Source organism: Nerophis ophidion, linkage group LG03 (assembly GCF_033978795.1).
Source record: "Nerophis ophidion isolate RoL-2023_Sa linkage group LG03, RoL_Noph_v1.0, whole genome shotgun sequence".
Classification (NCBI taxonomy): domain Eukaryota; kingdom Metazoa; phylum Chordata; class Actinopteri; order Syngnathiformes; family Syngnathidae; genus Nerophis; species Nerophis ophidion.
The window spans coordinates 30342281-30354820 of NC_084613.1; the positions used below are offsets into that span (position 1 = coordinate 30342281).

At 41.6% G+C, this 12540-nt stretch overlaps 1 protein-coding gene across 2 annotated transcripts in view; it reads left to right on the forward strand.

Annotated features, from left to right (window-relative positions):
* rasgrf1 (Ras protein specific guanine nucleotide releasing factor 1) overlaps positions 1–12540 on the forward strand; it is an 81311-nt gene that overhangs the window by 12012 nt on the left and 56759 nt on the right. For both annotated transcript variants that reach the window (XM_061894816.1, XM_061894817.1), the window contains exons 2-7: positions 6080–6186; positions 6707–6854; positions 9074–9166; positions 9239–9492; positions 12013–12092; positions 12169–12362. In XM_061894816.1, the coding sequence (XP_061750800.1) occupies positions 6080–6186; positions 6707–6854; positions 9074–9166; positions 9239–9492; positions 12013–12092; positions 12169–12362 (876 nt within the window). The remainder of the gene's footprint in view (positions 1–6079; positions 6187–6706; positions 6855–9073; positions 9167–9238; positions 9493–12012; positions 12093–12168; positions 12363–12540) is intronic.

Consider the following 12540-nt stretch of genomic DNA (forward strand, 5'->3'; position numbering starts at 1 on the left):
GAATGTAGCTGAGATAGGCACCAGCGCCCCCCCGCGACCCCAAAAGGGAATAAGCGGTAGAAAATGGATGGATGGATGGATATATATCTATATATATATACTGTATATATATATTTATACATACATATGTATATATATATAAATATATATATATATATATATATATTTATATACACACACACATATATACTGTATATATATATTTATACATACATATATATGTGTGTATATACATATATATACACATATATATATTTACACACACACATATATATATATATATATATATATGTGTGTTTGTGTATATATGTATGTATAAACAGTATGTATGTAATATATAAAGATATATATGTATGTATATGTATGTGTATATCTGTATGTATACAAATATATGTATGTTTATACATAGATATATAATTATGTATGTAAATGTGTATGTATATACATTTACAGTATACAGATATGAATATATATATATATATATATATGTACATGTAGACATTTAAACATACATACAATGGATATAACATTAAGAGTTATTATAATTGGATATTAAGAGTGTGTGACTTATTAAAGTTTTGTAATAAGTCAGAAATATCAAGCAGCTAAAATGTATGGAGGGAGTGTTTTGCATTTTACCCATAATGCGTTCTGATTGGACATTTTGTTATAATATTTGTAAAGTTCATTGACCAGGTAATTTGGTGTGTAACCATGTGTGTTGACTTTTTGTGTTAGTTTATTTGAGCCATAATTAGGAATGCTTGTTTGGATTGAGTGTAATGTAAAATGCTGTGGCGAGTACAGTTCACAGTGCAATTCATGGACATTAACCTGAATTACTGACATTGTGCATTGATTATTGCACCAATTATGCTGTCAGACATTCAAAATTAAGTTGGAGGCATCTCACCTGCTATACCCCTTATAAAACGTGTGATGTTTCGCGGCCCAAACCGAACACGTACGGCCCGTGGGCCACGATTTGGACACCCTTGCTTTTAGTTAAAAGTCTGAAAGAGATGAGTTGTCTTATATTCAGGGTCTACAGAGTTTACCATGCAAACTGACAGCGACTTCTCCCCCGGCGAGTCAGAGTTTTTCTTGCTGTCACTCACACACACACTCGCGCACACACACACACAAACAAGTGACCCTAAGATATACCGCCAAAGAAAGGTCAAAGGACAAGTCAGCAAACAACACAGGAGGATTAATGATGGTGGTGATTAATGAAGCACCATCACCTTGTGGATTTCCGCAAGGTAGGAATTCTTACTTATATATCAAATATTTTCATATGTAGAGTATTGAAAAAAAATATTTACTACCTTTTAAATTCCGTTTTTTAACATTATTAGAGCATTCAAGACATTAAAAATATTTGTACATGTTTTATGAAAATATAGTAGACATACTAATAGAAAAAAACAATTGCAGTGTACTTTAATACATACAAGGTATAAATAATATGTTCTGGGGGCCACTGTTCTGGAAAATATACGGAACTCGTTGTTGGGGGGCCACTGTTCCGGAAATCTACGGACCTCGTTGTTAGAATAATTATGTATATATTATCACACTAACTTTAGTACGCTTAAAGTCCGTTGCTTTAGTTATTAGCTATTGTGCTCAAGTTAGACTTTTTTTCTAATCTATGCAAGGACACAATTCTATTTTTTTTGTACATTCCTGAGAACCGGCGTCCTCTGTATTGGACATTTGTCTGTGGTTTTCTAGTATCAGAGTTACAAATTGTGGAAGAAAGGGCTTTGGTATGCAAAACACAAATGTTCACTGCAGAAGACACTGACGGTCCATGTCCCTTTTGTAGTCCTCCCAGATTCTTTAGTTCTAAGGTTGTTTAAATAATGAGAAGAGAATATAATTGAAGATGAACAATTTATTCTTTACAAAAGAGTAAGTACAAACTACAGCAATACCACCGCTGGGGAGAAGACAGAGCCATCGGAAGTCTGGGGCATTCTCTAAAAATGTCCTCCTCCTCACTCTTTTGTCCCTTTTGCTGTACGCCTTGGTGGACGTTGAAACCGAAAGTTAACTTGGCAAAACTGTTGAGCACACACGCATTACCTTTCATTCTCACTCTCTGCACCTGGTACATCTTGACACTTTTGAAATATGTCTTTTTTGAGCAGAACCAAGGTCAAAGCTAGCACCATATTTTCCGGACTATAGAGCGCACCCGTATATAAGCTGCAACCACTAAATTTTAGAAGAAAAAAATATTTGTTGATATATTAGCTTCAGTGAAATTTTCGTCCTGGTCGTGGATCTGTGGAGCAGCTCTATACTCTCGGTAGGGTCCTTGAGGGTGCATGGGAGTTTGCCCAACCAGTCTACATGTGCTTTGTGGACTTGGAGAAAGTATTCGACCATGTCCCTCGGGAAGTGCTGTGGGTAGTGCTCAGAGAGTATGAGGTATCGGACTGTCTTATTGTGGCGGTCCGCTCCCTGTACGATCAGTGCCAAAGCTTGGTCCGCATTGCCGGCAGTAAGTCGAACACACCGGTTATGTTCATAACTTTTATTGACAGAATTTCTAGGCGGTGTCAAGGCGTTGAGGGGTTCCGGTTTGGTGACCTTAGGATTAGGGCTCTGCTTTATGCAGATGATTTGGTCCTGATGGCTTAATCTGACCGGGATCTTCAGGTCTCACTGGATCGGTTTGCAGCCGAGTGTGAAGTGACCGGAATGAGAATCAACACCTCCAAGTCCGAGTCCATGGTTCTCGCCCGGAAAAGGGTGGAATGCCATCTCCGGGTTGGGGAGGAGACCTTGCTCCAAGTGGAGGAGTTCAAGTACCTAGGAGTCTTGTTCACGAGTGAGGGAAGAGTGGATTGTGAGATCAACAGGTGGATCGGTGCAGCGTCTTCAGTAATGTGGACGTTGTACCGATCCAGTGTGGTGAAGAAGGAGCTGAGCCGGAAGGCAAAGCTCTCAATTTACCGGCCGATCTACGTTCCCATCCTTACCTATGGTCATGAGCTTTGGGTCATGACCGAAAGGATAAGATCACGGGTACAAGCGGCCGAAATTAGTTTCCTCCGCTGTGTGGCGGGGCTCTCCCTTAGAGATAGGGTGAGAAGCTCTGCCATCCGGGAGGAACTCAAAGTAAAGCCGCTGCTCCTTCACATCGAGAGGAGCCAGATGAGGTGGTTCGGGCATCTGGTCAGGATGCCATCCGAACGCCTCCTTTGGGAGGTGTTTAGGGCACGTCCAACCGGTAGGAGGCCACGGGGAAGACCCAGGACACGTTGGGAAGACTATATATCCCGGCTGGCCTGGGAATGCCTCGGGATCCCCCGGGAAGAGCTAGACGAAGTGGCTGGGGAGAGGGAAGTCTGGGTTTCCCTGCTTAGGCTGTTGCCCCCGCGACCCGATCTCGGATAAGCGGAAGAAGATGGATGGATGGATGGACGGACTCCAATACGTTACGAAATGAGTTATTTACCGTATTTTTTGGATTATAAGCCGCAGTTTTTTTCATAGTTTGGCCGGGGGTGTGACATATATTCCGGAGCGATTTATGTGTAAAATTATTAACACAATACCGTAAAATATTAAATAAGATTATTTATCTCATTCGCGGAAGAGACGAAGAAAATGTCAGCAATCGTCACAAACACGTCAACCAATAAGAATTTGGCGGGGGAGGGTCATGGCAGAAGTGCATTGTGGGTCATGGGATGCTAACTGCTATATGCTACTGCCGTAGCTATTAAAATGGATCATTTCAACATTGGCGGTAACTTATAAAAACTGGGAAAGGCTGAACAAAAATGGCACCGAAAACGAAATTATGTACTGCAGATTACAACCAGGACGTAGTGAAATATGCAGCAGAAAACGACAAGAGGAAGCGGCGCATACCTTTGGAGTTGGCAGAGTTGTTTAGAAGCGACATCGAGGAAAAAGATTTAATCGGATTGATCGATTAGGAGTGACAGATTGTTTGGTAAACGTATAGCATGTTCTATATGTTATAGTTATTTAATGACTCTTACCATAATATGTTACGTTAACATAACCAGGCACCTTCTCAGCTGGTTATTTATGCGTCAGATAACGTACACTTATTCAGCCTGTTGTTCACTATTCTTTATTTATTTTAAATTGCCTTTCAAAAGTCTATCCTTGGTGTTGGATTTTTTCAAATAAATTTCTCCCAAAAATGCGACTTATACTCCAGTGCGATGTATATATGTTTTTTTCCTTCTTTATTATGCATTTCCGGTGGGACGTATACTCCGGAGCGACTTATAATCCGAAAAATACGGTACACATAAAGAAGTAAGATTCTGTAAATGTTTATTGACATACATTAAATTGTTCTAAACGGTGTCTCTAACATGGCAGTAAAACGGATGATCAAACAAAACAGAAGTCATCCTCATGGACCCTGTAGCTGAAGAAGCTAGCTGTTAATTCAGCTAAACTGACTCAATAACTCCATGGTGACGTCTTGGTTAGTTTACTGAGGAATTTGCAAAACTGAAACAATTCAAAAAAATTATGAAGTTAATAATACTAACACAGACACTCGTAAATGTGTTAGCGTATTAGCAAATGCTAACTACGCTAGCTTCATTACATTACGATAGCATGTACAAATATGCATGAAAAAACTTTTACAGACATCACACTTTTGACGGTTTAGTAAGTACAAACAGTTTCAGTTTTATAATAAAACTTACAAACCTTGCTTGGAGTGATACATGAAGAATACATATGAGTAGAACGCTATGGACAGCAAAACGACTCAACAACACTTTGGTTGAAAATAAAAATAAATATAAAAAAAATCACTGCTGGTTATGGAAGGACACTGTACCACCTGCAATGAATTAAGTTATTAACCCACCCAAAAATTAGCGCCATTGCACAAATAATAAAACACCCTTTCAGTGTTTTTGCATATTTTTTTTATCCATCCATCCATCCATTTTCTACCGCTTATTCCCTTTCGGGGTCGCGGGGGGCGCTGGCGCCTATCTCAGCTACAATGGGGCGGAAGGCGGGGTACACCCTGGACAAGTCACTTATTAAAAATGATTTTATCATGCAAAAATCTATTATTCAGCCACGCTATCTTAGAAACCGCAGAGTTCAAAGTGTAAAAAAACGTAGCGGCTTATAGCCCGAAATTTACGGTAACTTTTGAGGCGTTCCATTTTGCTCAAAGGAGGGAAAATATTCCCCTAACATACACAACAGGAGCAGTGTGTAGGTTTTTTTGGGACCTACTGGAGAAAGGCCAGTCAAAGATCATCTATAAGAGGGCGCTCAGGTGTTTTTAGGAATCTGCTGTAAAAATGTTTGCCTCCCCCGGGTTTTGAACTGAACTGGAGGATCGGTCTGATGTCAGCGGCAGTAAAGATAAGAAAAAAGTAGCCGTCATCGGCAATAAACTATATAAAGAATGTGTATTGTACAGATAAATATATAAATATGAAGTTGAAACAATTGAGAAGCACTGCTGCATAGTAATAAACACAACCACTCACCTGTGAAAATGCTGCAACTTGTTTAGTGAGGATGAGGATGATGATGATAATCTGCTATGCAATGATACCATACAGTGCATACAGTTTTGAAAAAAACACGTTGTTAAAACATAAAACCTTTTTCTTAATTAAATATGCACCGTTCAATCTTCATGTCACGGTCTTCGGTCTTCAGACCAGGGTCTCCTAAAGATCCCATTTCAAAACCTGGGGAGACCAGGCTTTCCAGGCTGTAGCCCCCAGATACTGGACTGACCTACACCAGTCAGTTTGACTGTGTTGACTCTTATAAAAAAAAAAAACATTTAAAGACTTCATAATAATCTTTTAACTTGTTTTTAAATCCACCATTTTATCCTTTTTATATATTTTTTTTATTTTAATTGTTGTTTTAATTCATCTATGCACTTTTTTAACTGTGAAAAGTGCTTTGTAAATCAAATGGACTTACTTATTTACTTACTTGTGCAGGCTTTGTTTGCACTTACACTTTGAACAACCCCTCATCTAAAAGGTTGATAATGCGTTCTGATGCCTCATTTCTTTTCCAGTATTATTTCACCGTCAGCTTCACCCATGAAAACCAAAAGTCGCTGGAGTTACGCACAGAAGACGTGAAGGACTGCGATGAATGGGTGGCTGCCATATCACACGGCAGGTAACCAAAGAAGAAACCGAACAGAAAAAGGCACACTGTGTCTGACAAATGTGCACACGCCGCAATTAGAAGTTGTCGGGCGCAGGGAAAGTAATATTTGACTGATGTGCTCGGTCTACGGAGGAGAGGGGGCGGAGGGTCGTTGCCTTGGTTACGTAACCAAAGTGATGGAAGAAAGTGCTTTGTTCACAAGAAATCCTGATTGCTTTGATTTCTGCCACATGCTGAACACTCGGATGTGAACGCCATTTCTCAAGTGACAACACACTCCCTGTGTGTGTGTGTGTGTGTGTGTGTGTGCGTGTGTGTGTGTGCATGTGTGTGTGTGTGTGTGTGTGTGTGCGTGTGTGTGTGTGCATGTGTGTGTGTGTGTGTGTGTGTGTGTGTGCATGTGTGTGTGTGTGTGTGTGTGTGTGTGTGTGTGTGTGTGTGTGTGTGTGTGTGTGTGTGTGTGTGTGTGTGTGCGTGCGTGTGTGTGTGTGCGTGTGTGTGTGTCTGTGTGCCCGCGTGCATCTGACAGTTACAGAAACTTGGCCACCGAGCACGAGACTCTCATGCAGAAGTATCTTCATCTGCTTCAAATTGTGGAGACGGAGAAAACGGTTGCCAAGCAACTTCGACAACAGATAGAAGACGGGGAGATTGAAATTGAGAGGCTCAAGTCTGAGGTACAAAGATTCACTGATTCCTTCACTTCCCAAGTGACTTGGGTTGAATAATTCCGGGAATGTTCAAAAAAGTGTCTGCATAACAAGTAGCTTAAAATGTAGCCTTCTTATTAAAATATGTTGTACAATTATCATGGTGAACGGATAAATATTGTTCCATTTTCCGGCACATTACCTCAGTTCATTGGTGTTTTATAAAATACAAAAGTATTTGGCCACCCATCCAAATGATGAGAATCAGGTGTCCTAATCACTTGGCCCGGTGTATAAAATCAAGCACTCATAGGCATGGAGACTGTTTCTACAAACATTTGTGAAAGAATAGGCCGCTGCCAGTGATTTCCAGCTTGGAACTATCATAGGATGCAACCTGTGCAACAAATTGAGTCATGAAATTTCCTCGCTCCTAAATATTACAAAGTCAACTTTATTATAAGAAAAGTGAAGAGTTTGGGAACAACAGCAAGTCAGCCACAAAGTGGTAGGCCACGTAAACTGACAGAGAAGGGTCAGCTGATGCTGAAGGGCATAGTGCAAAGACTTTCTGCACCCAAACTTCATGTGACCTTCCAATTAGCCCACGTACAGTACACAGACCGTGTCATGGAATGGCTTTTCATGGCCGAGCATCAGCATCTAAGCCATACATCACAAAGTCCCATGCAAAGCATTGGATGCAGTGGTGTAAAGCACGTTCCCACTGAACTCTAGAGCAGTGGAGACGCCTTCTCTCGAGTGATGAATCACGCTTTTCCATCTGGCAATCTGATGGACCAGTCTGGGTGTGGAGGTTGACTGCATTGTGCCGAGTCTGAAATTTGGTGGAGGAGGAATTATGGTGTGGGGTTGGTTTTTCAGGAGTTGGGCTTGGCCCCTTAGTTCCAGTGAAAGGAACTTTGAATGCTCCAGGATAACAAAACATTTTTGAACAATTCTATGGAATGGCACTTCAAGTTCATATGTGAGCAAAGACAGGTGGCCAAATACTTTTAGCAACATAGTGTATGCCTGTGAAGAAATACCCCAAGGATCAAAAAAATTACAACCCTTCAAAGCCTTTACTGACAGCCCTGCTCAGAGTAGCCTGTTTTCGGGCATGCACATTTCCACTAATTTCAGTGTTACTAAATTATTGTAGAGAACTTTATATTAGCTGAAGGACAACAACATGAAGGCGGTTTGGAGAGGTATGCAGACCATCACCGGCCTCAAACCGTCGGGGGGTAGGGGGGTGGACGAAGACAAGGACAGGGCCAATCAGCTAAACCAGTTCTTTAACAGGTTTGACACAGTGGCTCCGACAAGGTCCTGCCCCCCACCCCCAAAACATGCCGGCCGGCATGAATTGATTACCATGAATTGATTAACGTGGACCCCGACTTAAACAAGTTGAAAAACTTATTTGGGTGTTACCATTTAGTGGTCAATTGTACAAAATATGTACTGAACTGTGCAATCTACTAATAAAAGTATCAATCAATCAATCAAAACGGCCCCCTGACGACTTCAGCGAACCAATCCACCCCCTCCCCCCCTCACAGCCCCCCAACTCCAATGACTACCTCCCCCCACTTAACATCTCACCCTCAGAATGATGTGTCTGCATGATGAAAACCGCACAATACATGTAAAAAAATTTAATTTAAATAAGGCGGTTATCTATTGCACACGCAGTCTTAGTAGATCACACGCAACGTCCACTAACAGCACATGCAACTTTATAGTGATTAGCATGTGCTTTTATATATTTATATATTAGTAAATAAGGTCCTATGTTAAGCAATTGGAAAGTCTGTTGTGGATGATATCCCTTTAGGCAGCATGTCACAGGGGGCGCTGTGCTCAAGGCAGGCGCTCGCCACTCTGCACAATGCCTCCGACTGAGCTGCCATTCTTCACATCAAATAGTCATTTTGCTTTCATGTGCAAATGTGATGCCCGTGAAACAGAATTAGTGGTGGGAAATATGCATGTTTTTTTGTGTTTTTTTTACATTGCATCTCTTTTATGAGACGCAATGACAATTAGCTGCACTTGCCGGCTACAAAGCTTCAAACATCTTTGTGTGTGGTTCGGCCATTTGTCACCACACAAAGTGGCTCGGCTACATTTAAATGACCGGCGTAAATAAATTATGGATGGAGAGCCGCAAGTGTTCTGTTGACTCAGTCATTGTGAGAAGTGTGGAACGCCCAACTATTGGTCCTTCTCCATGGCAGATCTCTGGGCTGCTCAAAGATAACGAGAAGATCCACGCCAGTCCTGCGGTGGCCCCGACTGATGACGACTCTGAAATCAAGAAGATCAAGAAGGTTAAAAAAAAATCACGCTTCTTCTTTATGCATTTCAACAAAAATAAAACGTGTGGGATTTTTTTTTTAAAGGTCCAGAGCTTCCTGCGAGGCTGGATCTGCAGGAGGAAGTGGAAGACCATCATCCAGGATTACATCCGCTCACCGCACGCCGAGAGTATGAGGAAGAGGAACCAGGTGGTGTTCAGTATGTTGGATTCGGAGGCCGAATACGTGCAGCAGCTGCACATCCTGGTCAACAACTTTCTGAGGCCGCTCCGCATGGCTGCCAGCTCCAAGAAGCCGCCCATCACCCACGACGACGTCAGCAGTATATTCCTGAACAGGTTGGAATATTTGCTGGAAAATCCTTCAATTGCTAGCTCAACATTTGTGTCCATAATGGTGCTTTAATCAGTATTTGCACCAAAGTATTAGGACACACCGATTTAGTTGTTGACAGAACTGTGACTGCAATTGCATGCATCCAACTCTGCATGAACCAAATCAAATTAATCTAACTGTATTATACTTATACTGTATATATAATATACTATTGAACTCACGACCTACCGATCTCAGTGCCAGAGATCGATAGGTCGTGAGTTCAAACCCCGGTAGAGTCATACCAAAGACTATAAAAATGGGACCCATTACTTCCCTGCTTGACATTCAGCATCAAGGGTTGGAATTGGGGGTTAAATCACCAAAATGATTCCCGAGCACGGCGATAGCTGCTGCTCACTGGTCCCCTCACCTCCCCGGGGGTGGAACAAGGGGATGGGTCAAATGCAGAGGGTAATTTCACCACACCTAGTACCACGTCAGTTGTGCTTCAACTTTATACAGCAGGGGTTTTTAACCTTCTTGACCGCGGGGCCCAACTTTTCCGTGACCAAGGGGCTTATAGTAACACTAAATTAGTAATTTTACTCTTAATTTTAATCTTATTCAATAGTTATATCTAACCTACTTAAACTGTACAATTGTGTTAAATAATATGAAAGCATGTGTTAATCACAAAAATTATTATTTATTTATCACCTAAACCTTAGGCCAGGGGTCGGAACCTTTTTGGCTGAGAGAGCCAAAAAGCCAAATATTTTAAAATGTCTTTCCGTAAGAGCCATATAATTTTTTTTTAACACTGAACACAGCTAAACATGTGCATTTTTTAAGTAAGACCAACATTTCTAGAGTATAATAGGTCTCTTATTCTTTGTAATAACATTGTTATTCTGAAGCTAACTGTAGAGGGGGCATGGCCCGCGGGCCTGCAGCAAACTGGGGTGTGCCAGTATCAGCCTCGAAATCAGCGAGAGCTGCGTAGGTGGCCCACCTGAGCCTTGTTATTTAATCACCTGTCGTTCCGTTACAAGCAGCAGCCAGGAGGAGAGACGGGGTTGGGGCTGGAGCCAGAGCGCGAGCGAGAACGAAAGAGAACAATACAATTGCTGGAAAGCAACTGAGAGACTTATTGAAAAATAAAACAATAGTGTAGCCCTGAAACGGGCTCTCATGTCGGTGCGTGGTGGTCTGAAGAACCCCCAAGAGGACAAGCCCCACACTAACCAATAATAAATAAATAACTTCTTAACACAACTTCTTGAACAAGTGCGGTAGTAAACGGATGGATGGACTAAAAATACATGAGAATGTTTTATGTTTTGAACATTATTTTCAACACTTATTACGAGTGGAATTATTCATTACTTATCATGTTCAGCGATGTCAGCGCAAATTTATCCGAGAGCCAGATGCAGTCATCAAAAGAGCCACATCTGGCTCACGAGCCATAGGTTCCCTACCCCTGCCTTAGGCTTTGGAAAATTAAATACTAACCAAATGTATTTCATCGGAAGGGACTCACAAATAAAAGACGAAAAATACATTTACATACAATTGCACTGTGCTAAAATAAATACAGTAATTTAATAAAACAAAAATAATACAATGAGTCATACAATAATCCCATGTTCTCTTAATTAAACTTTCCATAGAATTAAAGTGTAAATGTCATAATTTTTGTGCTTGAGAAACTTTTTTATGACTTGAGCTACAGACTTCTTCAAGTGGTGTAAAAGTGTATTACAACTGAGTACCGCTGTGCCCCATATGGACCACACTAGAAAAAGAGATACTTTTTGTCGGCCCTCTAGGAGGCGCTTGCGGTTGAGAAACACTGTTTTACAGTATTCTGTGGCATCCATTGAAGACCCTTGCTTGCTTAATGGGTTTCGACTGCATGTCTATGGGTTAGGAACATAGTAACTTTGGTCATAATTTTTGTGCTTGAGAAACTTTTTTGAGACTTTAGCGCCAGACTTCTTCTGTTTGTCATTACTGCCACAAGTGGTGTAAAAGTGTATTACAATTGAGTACCACTGCGGCCCATACGGTCAACGATAGAGAAAAATATATTTGTTGGCGGCCCTCGAGGCTTGCGGTTGGGAAACACTGGTATGCAGTATTTTGTGGGTCGACGCTCACTGTGGCATCCTTCTAGACCCTTGCTTAAGGGGATTCGACAGCAGGTCTATGGGTTAGTAACATAGTCTAATCATTTGCCAGTGGAGGCTAATTATGGGCTACATTAGTGGAGATGGACCAATTTTACTGTTTTCCTTCCTTGATATATACAAAGCGTGTCATATCAAGTTATTATATTCCCTCAGAAAAACATTGGACGCTGAGACTCCATGCTAATATGCATGCACCCTCATTGGCTTAATAGAAATCCACCCACGCCCTCGTCGGAGCACATTCACGCTCTCCATCAGCACTCGCATTCAGTACAACTTTGCTGGATGTCGGCGACATGGCTAACTCATAATTTTGCTCATTTTCTGTGCCCCATTTATGTGCAGTGAAACTATCATGTTTCTGCATCAGATCTTCTACCAGGGTTTAAAAGCCAGAATAGCCAGCTGGCCAACATTGGTACTCGGTAAGAAGAACACTCCATTGCAATCAGAACCTGTGAGATATCATGGGTTGCGTTACAAAGGGATGTTTTTGTGCAGCCGATCTGTTCGACATCCTGCTTCCCATGCTGAACATCTACCAGGAGTTTGTGAGGAACCATCAGTACAGCCTGCAGATCCTGGCCCACTGCAAGCAGAACCGAGACTTCGACAAGCTGCTGAAGCAGTACGAGGCCAAGCCGGACTGTGAGGAGAGAACTCTGGAGACCTTCCTCACCTACCCCATGTTTCAGGTGAGCTCCACGGCGTCTCCATGATGACAGTTTGTTGGCCGCGACTGGAATTGCATCCATTTAGCAATGTCGAGCAGGGAGGTACGGTCATAGGTCAGCGGGTTTGGGAGACCTCATTTGTTTTGCTGAAAAATTAAACAAATAACTGATTAAATAAATATTGATATTTGTTCAGTAA